Raw genomic sequence first — 22,717 nt, forward strand, 5'->3', positions numbered from 1 at the left:
TCTTCTCGGTCGCATTCCTTTACTTTTTTTAAGGTCACGACGAAGTTTTGCCAAACATATGTCTATAAGATGATTTTCGAGCTAAGCAGCTTTGTCTAAGACCAGTCGAAGTAACTTCAATCAAAGTCAAACAGTTTAGGAGGAGCAACCACACACTATCAGTTCTATTGTTGTTTTTTAGATCAGTGCCATGCAAGCGCATGATAATAATAAAATATGTTTTAAAAAACCGGGATGAAAACGAAAAACCGCTTAAAAGAGAAAGGGGGAGAGCTAAAAAAACTCTGCGTAAAAATAAGACACGTTAAAAGAAAATCAACTGTGCATTTGTAAGGAGGAGAAAACATGTGCCAAAAAAGGAGCTTAGCATAAGTTAAAGAAAAAGTATTTTAGTATTTTAATAGATTTTTATTTCAGTTTTGTTCTTCCACTGCCTGCTACCAAAAATTGTGAAACAAAGAGTATCAGTTTATTTGTTTATATTAGGCCGCTGAAATGTAATTGTGATTGTGGGGTGTATAGTACGTCAGGTTGGCTGTAGCGTTTGTGCACTATAGGGCGCACTCAGGCCTATAGTCCATTGTGATGTCACGTGGGAAATTTGTCCTTATCTTTTTAGAAGACCTTTGATTTCCACAGTGCTGAGATCTTCGAACTCATTGAAAAATGAGCTAGTGGATATACATACATCTGGATAGAGCAGAACAGTGGCACAGGAGGTGTAAAATCTTCCTCATCCAGATAGCTTATGTCTGCACGATCATCATCTAGGCATGCCTTCTTATTAGAAAGTTATAATAATAATCCGTATAAGCGAAATCAGTCTGATAGAATTATGTTTGTTTTGTCTTAGTAGTGTTTGAGAGTCGGCCAGACCACAATTGTCGAGCAATTCTAGAGGAGGATTCGTTATACCATCTTTCCCCTGCTATTTTTACAAATTCCAAAGTAAGTAGCTTACATATCTATATAAACATATGTCATTGTCTGTGTACTCATTCGGAAGTTTGGAGCGGAGTCTCGCTACTTCATCTGTCCTACAATTCGATGTAACGTTTGGTTGAAATGACTCAGCTATCTTATTAAGAGATGAGCAGCATTTCATAGCTACCTTAGAGAGTGTTGACTATTTTGTGAATATCAGTGAGAATGTAAACATAATATCCAGGTGTCGCATCACACCTACACGCACACTAGTGCCACGTTCTTAATTATTGACATCAGTTCAGCCTGGAAAACACTGAAGTAGTCGGAGACCCGAAAGCTACAGAGCTACTCTGTGGTAGTTGTAGACGGGAAGCTCCGAAATACCTATTATGATTTTACCGTTACCACATCTTTTGTTTGACCACTTACTTAAGGTGTTCAATATTATAACCGCACTACTAGCGACATATTTTGCCCGCAAATCTACATACTAACGCACTCTACCAGAGTGGTACATAGGTATAATGCTTTCGATGATGTAGTAGATACGAACCTTTGAACAGTTATTAGTCTTTTCAATATTCATACCCTTCTCAAAGGCGTTCCATCACTATCCAATACCATAGCAGAGAACTGGCCTAACTACTTGGGTAATTTGTTGGAAGATCTCTTCCCGAGATAGTTAATACAATATCATCGACGAATGGAATTATCTCTCCTCCAATATCCAATATTAAGCTCCTGGAGGAGACTTTTGACTACCAGGTTCCACAGCAGTGATGAGGTTATCCCACCCCTAACCGGAGATTTCTTAATAGATGTTTTTGTTTCTTTCTTTCTTGCTCTACTGCTGCGAAATACCTCTTTAGGCCTCTATTGGCTCCATAGGTTGTTTGGATTAAGAACACCTCTGACGTTGTGGGTGCAGCCAATACCTCTTCATGCGATCTTTTGCGCTTTTCTTGCACAGAGTATTCGAAGATGAAAAATTCAGCCCAAACTTTGTCTGACACTTTGTCAGGGCCTCTTCCTTTACGTCCTTCCCTATCAAAGTTCTAAGGAATATCGTTGCTACAGGTGATTAAATGGGTACCATATCCTTCATCCTGCAGATGGGGGGACAGCAAATCCTCCATACAGAGCTTCCCCATTAGTTCCCCATGGAGAATTTAACCACAATTTAAGCCTCATTTTTGCGGCAAGAAGGCCAACATGATGAGGTTAAGTATGTTTAGTATACATATGTGCAGTGACCGACAAAAGTCTACATTGGATTGAAAGAAAAGTGTGTTTACAAAGTTTTATTTGAAACCTTTTTCTAATCATTATAAACTTAAAAAAAATCCATACATTAACATAAAATAGCAAAGCTATGGTAAAAAAACCCAAAACCAACGTTGACAAAATTCTACATACTGTACACAAATATCTTATTCCAGTGTGAAAAACTTCACTTAACTCTAAGTAATATTGCTTCTTAGTATTTAGTTGGTCCACCATTAGTATCAATTACAGCTTGAAGCCGTCGTGGCGTCGAGGGGACTAAATGTATTAACTCTGCAGCAGTTATATTGTTCCAAGCTTCTATTAGTCGTTCTTTGAGTACTGAAGCGCTTGAAATCGATTTTTTTCTAATTTTTCGATTTAAAATTTCTCAGACATGTTCAATAATATTCAAATCTGGGCTTTGCGGTGGGGTACTTAATTGTCTTGGAGCAAGGTAAAGCTGCCAATCCTTCACAATGTGTGTTATGTGCTTTGGATCGTTATCCTGTTAAAAGACCCAAACAGTACCAAGATCCAAATCCACCGAAGATTTCAAGTTGACTTTCAATAGTGATTTGTATTTATAACGATCCATATAACCTTCAATTAATACTAATCTTCGAACTCCAGATGCAGCAACAGCTCTCCAAACCATTACATTGTCGCCACCATGCTTCACTGTTGATACCAAATTGTTCGGACTCAGTGCAGTATTTTTTTTTCCTCCACACTTTTGCTCTTCCCTCGCTACCAAATATATTAAACTTCGGATCATCTGTAAACAAAACTTTTTGCCAAAAATCCATCCCCTTTTCCCTGTGTGCTTTGTCGAACTCCAGGCGAAGTTTACGGTTTTTTCAGAAAGAAGAGGCTTTTTTCGTGGTGTTCTACTATGAAAGATGTTTTTGTTCAGTGCTCTTTGAATTGTTCTTGGATGAACACACTTGTTGGATGAGCTTGCTATATTCTCGGCCAATTTCGGAGCAAAAACTTTTGGATTTTTGTCCACTTCTGTTAGAATCAAGCTGACGTCTCTGTAAGATAGTTTGCTCGGGCGGCCACTGCGCGGCTTATTTTCGGTGGAACCACTATTTTTAAAGTTTTTTACAATGGTCTGGTCTGTTGGACGACTTAAGTTTAAGATTTTTGAAATTTCGTCATATGATTAATTTCTTTCCTTTGCTAAATAACTAAATTTCTAACGTCAACTGATATTTTTTTTTTGAGGAGCCATTCTAGATGCTTAAGTATTCAAATTGCAACTAAAATCAATATTAGCAAAGCAACAAACATAAGAAAAGGAAAGAAATAGACAAACGGGAATTTACCGTTATCACAACATAGGATATCAGAGTACAAGCTAGGAAACCGGTTCTGTATGTACACTTTTGTCAACGCTGTTTTTGCGTTTTTTAGCATAACTGTGTTGTTTTATGTTAAAGAATGGATTTGTTTTAGTTAAGCCGATTAGACAAAGATTTTATATGAAATTGCATAAACACATTTTTAAGCAAAGTGTTTGTACTTTGCAAACAACGAAAGGGAGAGGTGTATGTACACTTCTGTCGGCCACCGTATATACAGTTAGTAACATAAATAAGTATACAGGAGCCCGATTTATGGAATTGTTTCACGCTAACGCTTTCCTTAATATGTAATCAAAATATTTTACACATGGTAATTGTGTACTGGGATAAGCTTTCATATGCGCCTTAATTTAGCTGTAAATTTTAGGTACCGTTATCCACGCTTTGCTTTGTCTTTGATGTCAGCGAAATTTATGTCACAAAAGTTTGTACACAGCAAACGATTGTTCAGTTAGCATAACATTTATTTTTACGCATTGATTAAAAAAGTTAAAACTATTAAAAGGAAATAATCAAAGTGAGTATAAAAATTTAGGGAAGTACGTTTTGGATTAATTTTTGCGACATTTTTAGTGATGGAACCAAGAGGAAAAGAGCTTTCTGATGATTCAAAAAAACTGATTATAAAATATCAAAATCATTGCGAGAAATCGGTCGTTTAATATATAGGAGTTTTGCTACAGTTCAAAATATTGTGAATAAATATAAAACTGCGGGAAGCACCACTAATAGAGAGCGTTGTGGGCGTCCGCCGCTCTTAAGTCCCAGAGAAAAAAGCTTAGTCGTACGGAAAATCAGGACAAACCCCAAAATGAGTGTCCCCAAATTGAAATCTGAAGTTGAAAATGAGACTGGAAAACAATTTAGCACCCAAACTATTCGCCGGGTTTTGCATAGTGCTGGATCTAAACAATATGACCGGCACTGTGAAGCATGGAGAGGGCTGTGTGATGGTTTGGGGATGTATGGCTGCGAACGTGGTTGGAAACTTGGTATTTATCGAAAATATTATGGACCGATATGGTTACTTAAATATTTTGAAAAATATTTTAAAAGAAAGCGCTACGAAATTGGGCCTTGGAGGAACGTTTATCTTCCAGCAGGATAATCACCTCAAGCACACATCCCACATTGTACGAGAGTGGCTGTTATATAATGTGCGAAAACAGCTGAAAACACCGCCACAGTCCCAATCGAACATTTGTAGGAACATTTAAAGCGGCAAATACGTAAAATTCCGATTAGAAATAAGGAACAACTGAAAAACGTCCTTCAAGAGGAATGGAATAAAATACCACCAGCTGTAACTGAAAACTTGGTAAAATCAATGCCATTACGACTTAAAGCGATTGTAAAGTCTAATGGTTATCCTACTAAATACTAGGATTTGATTTTAATTATGTTTTTGATTTCACAAATTAATAATATGATGAACTGTAAACTTACTTTTTGAGACATGAATTTTTATAAAATTTAATATAAAAAGCTATAATTTTGTTCCTTTTTAAAATTTTGTCATTATTTGGATTAAATATAATTTTTGTATTGCATTCATGTAAATAAAACACAATTTTGTTATAACTTAGGTTGTTTGAAGGAATCGATTGGGGGAAAATTGAAAACATGTCCGGTGTATACTTACTTATGTTACTAACTGTAAAGCTCAGCAGTCAGTTGAAATTTTAAATCATTCAATAAACAAAAAAATGAACCAACCCTATGCGCATAAGTGGTTCATGTTAATACATTACACACATAGAGTATGTACATACAATTTCTCCAGTACATGAATGCGTTAATTGTAAGTAAATTCCGCATGTACCTGAAATACTGGGAGCAAACTTTAGCATACTTTTAGGCATTACATCTAATACAATTTAGTTAAGCCTTAACATACATACTTAGAAACAAACAAGTAAAGAAACTATTTTATTACAAGAGTTCTTTGCTAATTGCACCTATTTTCTTCCCAGTCCTACCAATTGTGATTTAACTAGAGTAACTTAGATGCTTCTAATATTTATTGTTTAACTCGTTTTCTATTAGGATTGCGGCTTTACAGTATAATCATAACTTCCACCTGACAGTTGTTTCATACTTACAACCAACTGTGGTGTTGGCATTTTTGTCAATGGAGCGAAGTGTGAATTCAAACTCAAATTTGGCGGTGCCAGCAAATCCAAACGCAGAAAACTATTAGCCCCTACATTCTGGTCTTTGGTCTTGCTCCTGTTCCTGTCGTATACATTTATTTTACTCAAATTTTTTCTGAGTATTGCAATACCAGCGCTGTGGCTTCGTTGCCCAGGGTCGATATGGTCAAGTGGGTGGAATGTTTCAATGAGGGGGCGCGGCAACTTTAACTGCGATGCTGAAGTTATCTCCTCAAACCTACCGATAGAGATTTGTGCAGCAGCTGATTTTGTTCTACCTATTGACAGTGTTGCAGAGGGTTTCACCGCGACAACCGTGCTTGTCGCTGTATTCGCCATAGGTGATTGCAGCAAGTTGTCATGCATGGAGTTGAAAGACATACGGAGGGGAAGCGTCTGCATAGTACGTAGCGCATTTTGTACAAATTGGAAGGACGGCTGTTGTTGAGTGCCATCTAACGTTGCAGAGGCACTAAGAGTTGTACTCAGAGGTGAAAGCTGGTTTAAATCATTAGGTGTGTGTAAGGTAGGTGTTTGGCCAAAGGATAACCTATTACTATACAGCAACTTGGCAGATGATCGTGATGTAATGTCCATTGGAACTGTCGAATAATTTGGAGTAGGTATATTGGGAGAATCAACCGATGCTACTGATGTTGCTATCAATTCAGGTTGATAGCCTTGTGTGTCCTCTCGATACTGCACCACATAGGGCTCAACTCTTTCAACGAAAGGGAATTGTTTGGTGACTTCATTTCTGTGAAATGCTCTATGTTGCTCATTGCCGATTGCAATTCGATAATTTCCGCCAGTATCCATCAAGAGAATAGAGTTTCGCGAAGGCAAAGCAAGACCTGCATTTGATTTAGTTGGCCTTACAGGCTGGATAGTAGCACAATCGCTCAACAGAAGGATCAGCAGAAGCGGCCACACAAATTTGTCTAACTGACGAGCCATTGTAAAAACTGTTTAATTTCTTAGACACGCTCTTAGCTAACTGCCATTCTAAACTCAACAAACTTTGGTTTTATACCCAGAATATCAACCGCAACTTCATACACGCACTAAAGCTAAGGCGTTTAGACTCTTCGAAGCTAAGACGCGCAAAAATCCAATCTGCGTGTGAGTGGTTTACAGATGCATACTCGTAAGTGCGAGTATATGCACGCATGAGTTGTGTCATAGAAATTTGCGGTAACCGATGCTACTTTGAGTAATAATTCTATAGGCCGGATGCAAATGCCGCAATGAAACGATCGTAATAATGCAATATTAGATCGAATTCAAGAAAAAAATAATCGTAAAAATTAAATAAATGCATCAGTCTTCTAAAAACGATAAATAATGTTTATATTATATTATTATAAAATGCATGCATGCAGTTAAATTTATTTTAACAAAAATACTGTTTCGTATTTGTAGTCTAAGGTTTAGGTTTTTTTCTATACCACTGTACTTATTTTTCTAATTTTAGCTGTTGTATGACGTTCCACTCTCCATCGATGTCATCATATCCGCGATTTCATCTTGCCGCAATGCCTCGGAGGGTGATGGCACCCGTCGCCCACCGAGCGGCAACAAATCTATATTCTGCACATGAGCCCGAACGCTATGCCCGGGCGGGAGTCCTAAGTACCATTTACCAACATTTTTGATCACTGTGGAGTCACGATGCCCTTGCGCCCATTCCCGATCTCGATTCAATTGTAATATTTTCTGGTTGCTTGTTATTAACGGTGGGAGTGACCCAAGATCATCATCACTAAAGTCTAATGTATCGGACAGAGTCGACATTGAATTATAGTTGTAACCACCACTACTACGATTGCTGTTCATTGAGATACTGGATTTGGCGGAACCTCTTGATGAAGAATTGTTTGGTTCACGACTTTTAGGACTTACGCGGTCACCGGAGTTGATTGAGTTATGGTTATTTTTTCGATTACTCTCTAACTTTCCCTGGTTACGTGGCAAACTGTAATCATATCCTCCATCTAAAAGGCCTCCGCTACTGGCTTCACCGTTTGCCCCATAGCGCGTTGTGCCGCGATTGCTACTACCCGAACCCACACGATCACTTTTCACACGATTTACTGAGTTACTTGTCAATACTACGCTCCCATCATCTGAAGTATTATCATTTGATTCATTGTTATCGGAGATTTGCACTTTACCTGAACTGCCTCCCGTTTTCAAATAATCCCCATCGCCAATTCTGCTACCACCGACCCTCTTCCTGTTTGACTCACTTCCAGCTCTAGCATCATTTATGACACTACCGCTAGCCCCCCGACCAAAATCATTTGCCAGTTTGAAGTCCATATCACTTAATCGAAACTCAGTTATTGAAGGATTTATGTGTGATCCTGGGCCCATTCGGTTCTTCACTATCCTGTATCCAATCCCGGGCCCAGCGATATACTCAACAGTACGCTGTACACCAGTATCATCCAAATACGAGTAAGTTCCCCTCACAAAACCATCTGAACTTCGGCTTTCTGCCCGACGATGGTCAGGTCCAGCAGCAATCAACTTATAAGTACCATCTGGGCCACGCTGGGTGGTCATCTTTCCACGCGTCTTCGGAGGAGCTTTATAAAGGGGAGCAGCATATGCCACACTTGCTGGATTGTCAGGTACAGAATTGAAAACTTCGAAGCCCGTCCCCGCACCTGCTGCATATCGAACACTATGGCGTTCGCCAACGTCATCTAAGTATGAATAAAGACCTTCAAATTGAACATTGGTTAGTATCAGAAGTTGCATTTATTTAATACTCAAACAACATCTTACCTCTCACACGACCAGTGGAATCACTGTTTTCAGTGCGCGATTGATCTCCTGATCGGAAGCTGAAATTATACGAAGGATCGTCGTACGGATCCGCCAACGGGTCGTCGGGACTGCCCCGTGGACGTACAGGATATTGCGCCAAATCCATTTGACGGTGAATTTTTGGTCCATTAGCTCGAAAACTAAAATCAAAAAACGCATTTAAGACATTCAACTATGGAATATGAAGTTACTCAAAAGCTGTGTGCATGCATGTACATTCATACAAATTACATCTTGTTAATACAACAACAGCAGTGGCTGCAGAGTTACGTACATACATCGCACCGTGTAGTTCAAAGCAAGTAGAGAAATAGACTTACATACTTATAATGAAAAGAGGTAGAATTGAGCAAAACTGTGAAATCGATCTTATCATCAGTCAAACGGCATTCGCAAACGATATAATAAATGCAAGCACATGTTGATTCAACTTCGGCAACTAACCCAAACCAGAAGGGCCGGAGTTATAGCTGCTATTTTAACGGAAGCAAAAAAGCACGTCAAACAGAGCTTCGCTCCTCTTTGGTTAACGCCTGTAATATTAGTAAACTGCGCTGCTATGAAACGAAACGTAGAAGTGCTGGTGGTAGCAATAAATAGACTCCAAATGATGCCATTTGGAGCTTCAGTAAAAGAACTTTACAATGCAACTCACAGCGAACGCATAAGCAAATAGGTAGAATCCTATGTTGTGAGCATACTTTCATATACAACTACATACCATATTTCGCATGCAAACACACACATGAATACGAATATATAGTGCATCTGTATATGTTCACTATGCTCCGCTGAAACGGCAAAACTCTAAAAGGCTTTTGTTTCAGGTTTCCTAAGAAACTAAGAACAAGGAACCTCGTAAATGCCATTCATTTATATAAAATATTTTTATTATAAATAGATTTGTGCGATTGCTAATAAATGCTTTACGAGTTATGCATACTGGTATTTCGGGCAATCGTACAATACTTTTGCCATTCTTACTGGAAGACATGATTCTGTGTGCGGTGTAAATTTACTTATATTTAAATATTGCAAAAACAAACTCTAACTCTTCTTGAGGCATGCATTGTAATGATGAATCGAAGAACATTCAAAAGTAAAACAAAAATAAAACGCATTGGCTTGAAATTGAACTTTAAAAGATGAAAAACTCGGCGAGACAACAAAGGGCGCAAAATCTGTGAGATTTTCGCTTCAGCGCACTTCCGCCAGAGCTGCTTTGGAATGGCAACAAAGCGATAATTCGTTCATATGTATGTCTGTATGTATATACATGTGTTTAACTGACAGTACAACTTCGCAATGAGCAATACAAATTTATACATATACATATGTAATTATGTATGCATGCTTGCTTGTATGTATGTACTTAGGTATGATTTGTGTTTGGTACAAAGCCCCTTGTGCATAAAATATGTTAATGAAAACATTTTATGTGCCACTCTGACACTCCGAACAAGAATGGCAAAAAGATCGAAAATCAAAAATGGGTCTAAGCTTGTGGTTTTACAATAATATGTATTAATTTATAACAATAATAATAATTTATAAGAATTTTAATAACTCAAAATTAAAATCAAAAATCCAGCTTAATGGCATTAATAAGACAATAAATGAACCTGTCGTACTGAGTACATGACTGGGCAAATGCTTGCATATGAAAGCTGCAAAATTTCAATTATTCTACAATTACGTATTAAATTCCCAAGTTGTTTGGTGGATCTAATTACATACATACACACCGTTTACAAAAACATAATAATATAATATAATATGTGCACATGTGAAAATGTTAACGTGGCTCCCTCGGCTCGTACTTACCCGCGTGGTCCCGCCGTATAAACAACTTCCTCCACTTGGCCAGTTGCAGGATTTCTCGAACCATAACGACCTCGGACTATGTTATCTGGACCTGCCATGGCGCTGTGGTAATAGCTGCCAATGTCATAGTTGGCGTGGCTGTGAGCGAGATGTTAGCAGCGCGGAAGATGAATGTAAGGAAAAATAAAAAAACACACGTTTTGCAATTAAAGATTCTTCTGGTTTATTTACCATATGTTCGCATGCAAAATTGGTATCTGAGTCAATTTAACCCTCTGCAGCTAACGTGTCTATTTTTTTTTTTTTTTGCTACTTACTACACTCCATTTTGCTTTTATCTGAGATATGTTTGATTTTTGATAAAACCATATTTGCCAAAATTGCTTTAGAAATTAATCAAATTCGATTTCATAGCGAATGTGGGGCATGCAGGATATAAAACATAATTAAAAGCAAAGGCACGTTTCTATTCGAAATATTGTGGTTAATTTACAAAAATTATTGAAGCACATTCAAAGCCTTGGACCAAACTAGCTGTATAAATAAGATTGAGTTGTAAATTTCATTTCCCCTTGAAACGATATTTCGTCCTGTCCTCGTTCACCTCTACTCCTACAAATAAAACCGCTGTTGCTGAGGCATATAATATCATTAATCGGCAAACGTCAGTAATTTCACACTCTCATAAAATATAATACCCGAGTGATTCGAACAGTCATAGTCACATCAGCATGAGAAGTCACACTGTAACGAGTCTCTTTATCTAAAAACTTGTTATTAGAAGCCTTGTCCAATTCTGCTGTTGGCTTTGTTTAATGCCGTTTTACAAAACCGTATTTTGCGGAGATATTCAATCGGAACCTTCTCAATTAAATTTCATATTCATAGTCATTTAAATTTGTTGGTCGATGTCTCGCGGCCGCATTAGAATGCTTCAGCCAACAGTCTGTCGGCTCTCATGGCTTTGATGTTTTTTGACCATACCATCAGTTTCGTCGTAAACCATCCGACAGGGTGGAAAAGTGTTTAATCCATTGTGCAATATAATCTGATCATCAGTGACTACCACGTGACTCGTCTTACGGCCGATCGTGAGCGATTCTATAATGTGTTAAGGCTCTGTAAGGGGTAATGTGTTTTCTTTCTGCAGCAGTGTGGCGTTCCTCGTCGTACCAGTTGCCTTTCTTGGCTCTCTGAAATCAACGATGTACAGAACGTAAAGAGGTGGCCAACATCAAACCGCTATTGGGCTATCCGCGGATTTGAAGGAATCAATTGACTTGCTGACGTAATAAAGGTTTGTTTCCAACAGCGGTGGGCACAAACTGAGTCTTGGTTATACACTAAGTAAAAACCCGCACAGCAGTTGCCCATATTATGTGGTTGCCGCCTGAACCATGAACATTTTACAAAATTTCAAGTAAAAACACTCTTCTTCGTCCCATTTTTGGTTTTTTACAGGCACCTGGGTGGGTGATGGTGTGAGTGCTTGGCCTTTTCGCTTGAGAATATTGACAGGGTTGTTGCCAAATTAGAATTATTATGGTAACATTAAAAACAGTAGAATATCGACACAAAAATTACAAAATAATATCTTTGACTTGCAAAATTTACAATAATAAATATGTATTTTTAATATATTTCTAAGCTATAATAATATTTTTTTATTGAGAAATATCTAAATTTGTAATACATTTTATAGACTTTTTGACACGATTTTCTATGACATTTAATAATTTTTTATGCAACCATGTTATATAAAAAAGCAGTTTGGAATGAGGTGATCTCAGTTGTGGGCTTTTTTGACGACCAGCTGAGAAGGTTTTTACTTATAAAAAACATTTGACTTTAATTTTGTGTTGTTTGGTGAAACAAATTACCAAGTGCAAAGCCCCATCAAAGTCAATTATCCTTCTTAACTGAGGCTGTGGGACCAAATATGACCTCATATTGTGTCGGGCAACGCTTATAAATTGCTGCAAGGACACGTAAAAGCAATCTATCGCCGCTACGCCCTTACCTTTCGTGAGTGCGTGGGAGCAAATGTTGAAGAATTCCACTTTGCTGCAGATTTTCCAAAACCCTTCTTCCCCCAGAGTGGACAAAAATATCATACTTTGCAGTAATCATTTTTGATTGGAGGTTTGCACTTTAACCTAAATGTCTCTGATGTCCCTTCGACTGCCGTAAGAAGGTCAAACACTCAAAAACTCAAACAACCTATCAAGCCGTTCTTCGCTATAAAATGTAGTTTTGTAGTTCAACAAAATATAATTTAATAAAATAGGAGAGTGTCAAAGAATATCTTAACAAGCTGACCACTTCAACGACTTGAGACAACATTACATTCTTGGGTATATTAAATACTGGCGTTCGCTGTTGGATATATTAGTTTCCAAATTATCCAATCTTCCTATGCTCATTTCAGGTTTATCTTAGGGTATTTTGTTTTCTAGGGTATTGGAAGTAAATCCAAGTTTCGGTACCCAGATATGTAACTTCTACGAATCAAAAACTCCAAAGTGATCGATTTCCACACCACAGAAATATTTGCATCTAAAAATATGAGAATGTATTTTGCTTTTAATTTGAAAAGTCCTTAGAATTCTTGGTTTTAAACAACATTTCGCACACAAACGTTTTTAACAAGTCTTCTGGGTAATGCGCATACACTCGGATATATATTACTTTGTATAGGAGTATAAGGGTGTAAGTGCCAATTAGGTGTTTGGCCGAGGTCCTATTGCTATTTTTGGAGTACGTCTTGTAATATTTCCATAAATAGAAGGGTCTACAGTTTTGTGTCACATCCGAACCGTAGGCGGTTTTTATGAAGAGCAAAAATAGTCTCGGCAATTTGCCATTGCCTGCCGAGAAGTGACCGCTATTAGAAAAAACTGTTTCTATCATTTGGTGTCTCATTCCCGGGGCTTCGAACCTGTGCACTTTTGAATGATAGCCACGGTCCATTTTAATTCAACTCCTTGAATACACATGAATCTTTATATACATAAATACGTAAAAATGTTCATAACTTTATATACTTTTACGTTAGGACATAGAGCACTTTTCATTTAATCTTCTTGAATTACCGAAAGGAGAATGACCCGTCTTCGTTGATGGTGTTTTTTTCAATTTTGGCTCGAGCCACTTTTCCACTAAAGCACAACACCAACGCACCGATCAACAAAAACAAATACTGCAGCATTCCACCGAGTCGCAATGGCGAAAAAGTTTTGGGGCCTAACTCAAATATCCTTTTTCCGAACAACCGAATGAACGTGAGTATAAAAACATCCACCTGCTAACGCTACCAGACCACTGCTTAGAATTGTACGTATGGAGAGTCGCGAGCGAGAAGAACCGAAAACGTTAAGAACAACACGCCAACTGAGTACTCTGCCAGTCAGTGTATCTGTATTTAAACTCGGTTGCTCAGTAATAAGCAGACGATGGAGGGCGGATGGCGGATGGTGGACAATGGCTGACCGAGCAATGGAACATATAAGGCGCTGTTTCATCTGACCACCCACAAAATCAAATAGAAAAAAATACAATACAAATACACATACACACATTTGCTAGCAGCCACTGTAAAATCTTCTGCTCAAAAAGCGATCGGGTTTTCGCATTTGTGCCTTGTGTAAGAAAATGTGTAGAAGAAACAGCAGCAGTAGCAATAACACTTTGCGGTCGGTTGGTTGTTAAACCGATTGGTGAGAGAATTTATTTTTGATGCTACGATCGACACGCAACCGATGCTGATGGCTGTGCAAGCTGGTAGCGTTGGTATGAATGCTGTTGTACACCGTTGTATTCATTGTTAGAAATGTTCACATTGCAATGGCACTGGCACTATTTTGTAGTTGTTATTTGGAAGCCACTTGCGTTCTATGTCCGATTGCATGAATAATGTACACACACAGACATATGGGCATTTTAGCATCAAATAAAAAAGAGAAAATCCTTAAAAAATTGGAATCAGGGAGTCACGAGACTGACGTTGATCAATTGTTTACTCGTTTGGCTTGTTGTCCTGCATGAATTTCGGATTGCTTGATTTTCATTGACTTACGTATGCAGGTAGGTGGAAGTGGTCGCCATTCTAAAGAGGTTGCTTATTTAACAAGATTGCCAATTAGAGGTTGATAGGTGGATGCTTGTTCATGCTTGTTAGCCCGTGTCCTTTACATCTAGCACCGCCAATCTGCATTTTTGTTGCTACTGTCAAACCACAGTTCGGAAGTATCTGTATAAACACAACCATAAAAAGTGTTGCATCTTCTCGTTTGTTGTTTTAGCGTTACGTGCATACACATGTATGTAGTTGTGCGGTTTGTGGAGGTGATGCCAAGTGTGCGGATGCCTAATTCGCTATTGCCACATCAATGCCCTAAATGAGATATCCCACTCTAGGTCAGTGTCTCATCCGCATCCGCTGATCCGTGGACAGTGCATGAGGTTAACTCCTAACCCAACACTCAAAAATGAATCTAAAAACTGAAAAGACATTTTAATTTTCAACGAGTGGAACTAGAATTGAAGTGTGAGAGCAATTAAATGTAATTATTAATTGCCGGTCGGTCCAACAGTGGCTGCTACCACATTTATTCCGCTCCGCTTTGGACTATAACCCTCCATAATTCCCTCTACTAGTATTGACTACAAATTTACACTTGTGAATGTCGGTACGTGTAGACATAGTGTGTAATACAACGTAGCAATTTTCTTCTGGCAGTATGGCGTTGTGAACATGCCACAAATTTTCATGGCCCTTGCTGGCAGCAACTAATGCTGCCGCCACAATTGTTTATTTTGTGGTTATTTGTCTTAAACATGACAAGATGGACAATTCGTTGTTTTTTATTGTATTTTGACGCTAAAACCTGAGGGAGCCTACTACTCTTTGCAAAATTTCCCATAACATTGATGAAGCATTTCGGTACCACACTAAAAGATGAACATTGAGTCAATTGGGCACAATTATGCGACTTTATAAATAATATTCGTAGTCTGTCAATTCTACTGAAATTAATCTAACTATAAACATCGATTTATATGTTTCTTTGTAAAACATCCAAAAATGTTGTAATTGACTTGAAGCAGTTGAAAACTCGAAGCTGTTTGATTCAACCACTGAAATGCAGAATCCACATTACAAGTACGACACAAGTGTTGTTTATCCAAAGAGTACTATTCAGATATATTCATTAAAATCTTTGCATTTGTGTAATTTCTTTAGAGAGGAAAATTCTGTACCTAACAATTCGTTATCCCGAAGCATTTGCACCTTGATAAAGAACACGCTACAAATTTCGGAACCGTGTCCGTCATTTCGGGACAAATGGTCCCATTACTCATGTGTGTTTATTTATTTTTAATAAATTCTTGCATTGTTGAGGAAGTAATTAATTGTTCTATTGCATTACATGCGGCCGTTAGTGTTCCACTCTTTCCAGTTTTAAGCACAGTTATGTGGTATTGTTTATCTTCTACATTACTGCGTCTACTTGAAACCGGGTTAGTGTATCACTGGCGCAAGCACTCCTAGAGTCACGTCCAAATGAAGCTGCGTACTCAAAGGTGATCAAAGAGGTGGATGCACTACTTTCTTGGTAATAATATATTCATGCACGAGTGCATACTCATACACATGCACACATGAACACATTTATAAACTAATGGCTACATCTGGATCTTGTAAAAAAAAATAAAAACTACACAATCAAATATGATAGTACTCGTATTAGAGGGAGGCAGTATTTTATTGCTATTGATTCAACACATGGAATAATCCAAAAATCCACTTCATATAATTAGTATGTTAGCTTTAGTAGTAGATTTAGCGGCATTTTAAATTTTTGTGGGAAATGATTTATTCGATGCGATTCAGCCTCCCTCTGCTGGCTTCATTGCAGGAGCGCAGCCAATCCCGACCATTTCCCGAATGATTTTTCATGGCACCGCATAAGAAGTCGCGACTTTCAGGCGTCCAATTGGTACCTCCATGACGACTAATAACGTGATTATCGTACATAACGCCGTTTATATGAATGGCACCTCGGTATAAGCCAATCAAGCAACACTACTTTATAAGTGTGCGATATGTGCCCACATTGACCTGTATGCATACTCGTATGATATGACCAGCAGTCAAAGTTTCGGGTGTGAGAGCGTCCAAATCAAAACACGCTAAGAAATAAAGAAAAGGCTTTTAACTTAAATATTTTAAATATGAGAATTAAATTAATTAAGATATTATGCGTGTATACACTTTATATAAAACGTATTATTTACTACTTATGAATTTAAATCCACATTGTATGTCACGCGCTACCAACTTTATAGCCAACAAATGCGGTCGTGCCCCGAGCCAAAAAGCATTACCTAGTTGAGCTCCTCAGTTTGCTTTGTTAATGTAGCAATTTTATGGCACACTCTAATCCCATTAAATCAAACACACTCCATCATAATTATTTTACTTCCGAGTTCTCATCAGAGTTATGACGGAAAACATTAATTTTAATAGAATTAAGGAAAATCCGCATTCAATTGCAGACTGATCACTCTAGAAATCTTGCAGATATCGAAATAGATATGAACATATGCACACTGAAAGGTTCAGAATGAATGAGAAAGGAGTCAATATAGCCATGTCTGTCTATCACTCCATCTGTCCATGAGCACCATAATTCGAACAAAAATTAATATAATATATTACAATCAATCTCGGTGCAAGATAGTTTGGTATTAAAAATGGGCAACATCGTTCAATTACCATGCTCCCCTGTCACATAACAGTAATTTTCAAAAGAGGAAAAACATGACATCTCTGTTATAATTGTAGCAAAATTACTCAAATTTGGTACAAATAATGAATAATGAATAAAGAAGTTTATATGCACGACGCAAAATGTCGAAAGATGGGCGGTGCCATGCCCACATATTGCTCCCCAATTCATTTAGATACGATATAATCTATGACAGCAAGTCCAAATTAAATTTTACTAAAGGGTCGAAGTTCCTTCCTTTTTTATTTGTCTAGAGAAAATGCAAAATAAAAATGTAAGGTGCTACAATGGGTGGCTGCCAATGCGCTACGATATTGTGCCACTGTACAAACTATACAAGTATTGCTACCCGTCATTGACAGGATCATCTAACTGGATGGCCAACAGGTTTAGTGTTGCTTCAGTTGTAATTATGGGCGATTGTGTTTTTGTTTATTAACTGTCTTCACACATAGATATGTTATATGTACATATATTTACATACATGCTTATGTATCCATGTCTGCCCGAATATTCGTATGAGTGGCACTACGCATGCCAATGAACCATAATCGGCCTGCATGCGGTGGTGTGTTATGCGAACTATGCCAACACGCCACATTTGCAATATTTTCTCTCGAAGGCAGCAGCAACAGGTCCACCGGTCCAGCGGCAATGTTGCAACATAACTACTCGCCGGTAATACCGCTGCAGTTTTTGTTTAGCGGTGCAACATTGACATTGAAACCGCTATTGTCACTGCCAATGCCACCATCATTGCTGCTGCTGTTTATCATGCAATCTGCAGTAGAAAGTGAATTTTTAGTGCAGCTCTGCTGTTGGGCTGCTGCTAGGGTGACATTGAAAAATGGTTTGGATATCGTTTCGTTTTCATTCAAGTCGAGTTATTCGTCCGTTGAAGTTGTCCTCAACACATTGCCTTGCAACAAAGCAGCAACAACGATACTGCATCAAGCGTACTGAATACAAATACCTTATATAAATATACTGTTACGTTGCGGTGTAAATTAATTCATCATGAAAGTTAATGCAGTTTATCGAATATCTATTACACTAGCCCTTCTAGCCAGGAGTGTTACATGTACAAATGGTTCACAAGGTCACTACCTGGCAAAGGTAATAATTTATGACATTCAAATCCAAGGCAATGTGTCCAAACAATTATTTTTAAATATTCATTGTTTTTGTTGTGTATTTCCTTAATAGAAGAACAGATGTTTGAATCCTCCACGCACGGCTCGTCGTGTAGAAAATTTCATACAGGAATGTCAGGAAGACGTTAAGAATAAACTAATTAACGGTAAGAATTACTTTTTTCTCTTTATGGAAGTTTTCGATAATTAGAATCCATTTCACGCAGAGGCCTATCAAATGCTTAAGGAGGAGGTATACAAAGATTATCAGCCGTTAGATGCTAACGACGACAATATACACTTGATGAGAGATCCTCCGACTAGCGTGCCAGACTCGGCGGCATTTCAGGGCACAGGGTCGGGATCCTCTGCTCAGTCAGCTGCTTCAGCTTCTTCGCTTACCACTGCGGAAGGTTTTGATTTGCCGTTGGGCTATGACAGTTATCAGGTTAAACCATCCAAACGACGACTAACGCGCTTAATGCATAGTATTCGTCGCATTACATATGACCCGCCCAACAACATCTATCACCCCACTTTGGTGCCCTTCGAAGATAAACGGATAGCGGGCGTAAGTACAGTTCTCTATTGTCATGGATTTTATAAACAAATGCACATATTTAGGTATGTATGTAGATAAACATAAAAGGCTTCGAAGTTTTATTGTCTGACCAAGGCACATTCGACGTTGCCCTCTTTTGAATTTCAATTTCAAATTGTGATCTGCGCGTATGATTTTCAATAGTAAAATTAAAAGAAATTTCAAACGATGTGCAGTGTGTTGCAAAACCCAGTACAATAAACTTGTGTGTGCGAAAATCTGTGGCAGTGCCCATCACAACGTTTGTTCGCAAGTCTAGTACATTTACTATTCGGTTTCTCAATGCCTGAAGTGTCTATTATACCTGAGGCGTCTGTGCTGACAAAGTTCGCTGTTGATGCACAGACCCAAACCGAATAAGTCTGCCACAAACAAGCACGACCCGATCCAAGTTTACACTGAATTTATAATAAAACAAATGCTTCGCGAACACTATGACAAAATATACCGCCTGAATATGTTTCATTTTAGTTCATTTTCCTTAAGAACTATGCATTTCCACATTTACATGAAAACTAAAGTGCACTAGAGCAAAACAACAAGAGCAACGTTGTTTTTTTTGCTTTTGGTCCATAGAATGTCAAAATCTATAAGAGTAATTTGAACAAAATTTGACAACTTAGAGACCAAATAAATAGAAAAAAAGTCAAATCAGCAACTCCACTGCTATTACCTGTTCAACCATTTGCTATTTTTGTACACTTAGAACACTGTACATTTAGAAAGCCTACTTTGTTTTTACAAAATGAGTAGGCAGTGTTCCGATGTACACAATCTAACAATCTAAAAGAACAAAAAGTCACAAGACGAGGCGCAAAAACGAATTTCTCTCCGAAGCGCGATCAGAATCTCAGTGACAATGCCGATCTTATCGTTGCGTAAAGTTTAAGCAATTTTAAGGAAAAGCAGTGTTATCCATAGACACGATTCGAGGACTTTTATGTGCAGAAGACCTTAAATTCCAGAGCACATGGAAAAACCCACTGCTCTCATTACCACTCATTGAAAAAATACTTGCAGGGCCTAAGGTAATTTCACAATGGAATTGGGTAAATGTGATATTCTCACTTTTGGTTGATAATTGACTACCTCAACGAACTGGTAGGCATCTATTTAAGGTTCATATTTGGGACTGCTTATCCGTTTCTTTGTGATTACCGCCAACTTAAATGCAGTTTTGATGAATAAAATTTACCAAAAGCATTATTACCGAAAGTTGCGAAGATGTGTGGAACAACTAGCCAACCTTGAATTTTACAAGAAAACAACGATCCCAAGCATCTAAGCCGAAAATGTGTAGAGTGGAAGCATCAAAATGGGATTGAAATATTGGATTAGCCTTCACAGTCGCCTGATGCATGTCCTATTGAAAATGTTTGAACAATATTTAAGCAAGAACTCAAAGGAAAACATATATATATAGGCGGTCTAACAGGTGTCAAGGCAAATTCAGCTGATCTGGAGGCGATTACCTCCACAACTAGCGCAGAAATTAACACAAAGAATGACTCAAAGATGTGAAGCCATTAAAGCTAATGGTGGTGACCATACTTTACATTTTATTGAATATATTGCGTATAATAAACATTATAAGGCCATACAATGGTTCTAAATTATGGCGGTCTCGCTTCGTTTAGACAGACTTCAATTGTGTGTCGTTAAGAACTACCGTCGCCCTTTTACGCAAAAACCTATTTTGTGCTTCACTTTCTAAGTTTTTATTCGCTGAAATAGGATATGTACTTATATACAGGATTCAAAATCCGTCAAGCACGTTAACTGGCTAAGTTTTATTAAATACAAAACGCATTTGCTTTCGTGTAATTAAGTTCAATGGCAGCCACGAGCCACTACCGCTGGTAACACATGCGCGTATATATATGTGTGTTCATGCCTATACTTATTTGTATGTTTGGATCTACCCCGTTATACCCTTTTCGTACATCTTCGTTTGCCATTGACTTCTGACGATTGAAATGCATGCAACCGATTTAAAAAAAGCCCCCGCAAATGCTAATTGTTACAACAAAAAGTCATGGCTACTTTAAAAATCAACTGCAACTTGCAAAACAAACAATAGTCACAATTTCACACGCTTTTTAACAGCTCGCTACAATTTGTGTGCTTTTAGAAAACCCCACACAATAAAAAAATAAGAAAACAATTTTATAGTAAAAAAATATTCAACCGTCGCTAATAAGTGATTATGCTCTTTATTTGCCGTTTAAGAGCATTTTGTCTTATGTAAGAGCGCCTTATAATTAAATATTTCTGCTTTGAATCTTTGCAGTGCCTGCTACACTGTGTCTACGCTAAAAACAATGCAATCGACAAGCTCGGCTGGCCTACACTAGACGGCCTAGTGGACTTTTATTCGGAGGGAGTGAACGAGCATGGCTTTTTCATGGCCACTCTGCGTTCTGTAAACCTTTGCCTACGTGCAGTTACCATTAAGTATCGTATTAATCGTCACAAGCTGCCGGAGCGGGGTGAAAGCTGTGATTTAGCTTTCGACGTCTTCGACTGCATTTCAGACCAAATAACGGGTTATTGCTTGGATCAATATAAGTAATAATTTTATATCGCTAAAAAGGAATCCTTTCTTTAAGTTTTCTTGTTTTATATATACACTAGCAAACCCGGCCCCCTTCGCTGGGCACACTTAAATAGAATAGATATGGTTTAGAACAGAAAATATATGATTTTCATATTATTTATTTCTTTATTCTTTATTCAAGCGCTTTGGCATAAACAATATTTTTTGTTTTTCTATTTGTTTTTGAGTAAATATAAAATATAAATTGAAAATCAGGAAAAAAGAAGACTGTTTTTAAATTTCAAATCAACGCATATGAATAAACAATCGTCTTTTTTCCTGATCATCCATGAATTTTTCGTTTCAATTTATATGTTTTATTAAGCATTGGAGCTTTTTTAACCATTATCCATTTATATTTTTCAAAACAAAAACGAAAAAAAAATTTTTTTCCACGAACACATAATTTCATTCGGATTTCACATTAAATTCTCAAATTTCGTAAGAAATTATTCACTGTTCCAAAATCCACTCCAAAAAAATTCACAAACAATTTTTACATGTTGCACTTACGTTTTTTTCTTATGGCATCCAAATCAGAAAGAAATATTAACACATTGTAACTCACACTGTCAATTTGACAGTTCAGTTCCGCCCCAAGCGTTAAAAAAGTAAGCGACATTATGGCTGGTTCAAAAGAACGCTGTACCCGTTGCCAGTGCTCCGAATTACAACCAAACTTTACGAAACCCATTTTCAATACTTACTTAACAATGTGCGTAAGTTTGGTTTAATTCGGTGCAAAGACACGGCGGGTCCACGTTTTGGCATATATTTCGAGACCCTAGTCATCAATAGGTATGAAAATTACCCCGCGTTAAAGCACTTATCAACAGCTTTCATTTGATACCCATATTGTACATACACAACCAAAGGTTACCAGGGTCCACGTTTTGACCTATATCTCGAGCCCCATTTCCAAAATAAAATATAATCCATGTTACTCGTGGATGATGTAGCTTTCGAATGGTGAAAGAATTTTTAAAATCGGTCCAGTAGTTTTTGAGCCTATTCATTACAAACAAACAAACAAAGTTTTCCTCTTTATAATATTAGTATAGATATAAGAGAGACAGCTAGTTTATTTTCCAAAATAAAAATTTTTTCGATCGATTGGTGGCATTAAACGATTATTATTAATTACACTTTAAATATATTTAAATTCATTTGTCGTTATTTATTAGAATATAATAGAACAAAAGGATGTTTGTACTGCAACCTATA

The 22,717-nt window shown here is 37.6% G+C and overlaps 2 protein-coding genes across 8 annotated transcripts in view; one reads left to right on the top strand and one right to left on the bottom strand.

Moving 5' to 3' along the window:
• LOC129240557 (general odorant-binding protein 70) overlaps window positions 1–21,559 on the top strand; it is a 61,082-nt gene extending 39,523 nt beyond the window's left edge. Inside the window, exons 1-4 of one of the 2 annotated variants that reach the window (XM_054876458.1) lie at window positions 18,229–18,279; window positions 18,370–18,463; window positions 18,524–18,867; window positions 21,188–21,559. In XM_054876458.1, the coding sequence (XP_054732433.1) occupies window positions 18,535–18,867; window positions 21,188–21,469 (615 nt within the window). In that variant the 5' untranslated portion in view covers window positions 18,229–18,279; window positions 18,370–18,463; window positions 18,524–18,534 and the 3' untranslated portion in view covers window positions 21,470–21,559. Of the gene's footprint in view, window positions 1–18,228; window positions 18,280–18,369; window positions 18,464–18,523; window positions 18,868–21,187 lie in introns of those variants that run through there. The other variant, XM_054876457.1, reaches the window with a different exon arrangement.
• LOC129240553 (uncharacterized) lies at window positions 7,040–13,792 on the bottom strand. Of its 6 annotated transcripts, none has more exons than XM_054876448.1 (5): window positions 13,465–13,792; window positions 10,373–10,510; window positions 8,507–8,688; window positions 7,888–8,442; window positions 7,040–7,839 (listed from the first exon to the last, which is right to left on the bottom strand). In XM_054876448.1, exons 1-5 carry the CDS (start codon window positions 13,578–13,580, stop codon window positions 7,184–7,186), a joined length of 1,647 nt encoding a protein of 548 aa, XP_054732423.1. In that variant the 5' UTR covers window positions 13,581–13,792; the 3' UTR covers window positions 7,040–7,183. The 6 variants fall into 6 exon arrangements, with proteins under 6 accessions (XP_054732423.1, XP_054732426.1, XP_054732422.1 ...); XM_054876451.1 differs by lacking the exon at window positions 13,465–13,792 and adding exons at window positions 10,690–11,005; window positions 11,071–12,005 and having other exon boundaries at window positions 7,040–8,442; XM_054876447.1 differs by having other exon boundaries at window positions 7,040–8,442; window positions 13,465–13,789.
• Window positions 21,560–22,717: the final 1,158 nt, after the last annotated feature.

The sequence above is a fragment of the Anastrepha obliqua genome, chromosome 3, assembly GCF_027943255.1.
Source record: "Anastrepha obliqua isolate idAnaObli1 chromosome 3, idAnaObli1_1.0, whole genome shotgun sequence".
NCBI lineage: Eukaryota > Metazoa > Arthropoda > Insecta > Diptera > Tephritidae > Anastrepha > Anastrepha obliqua.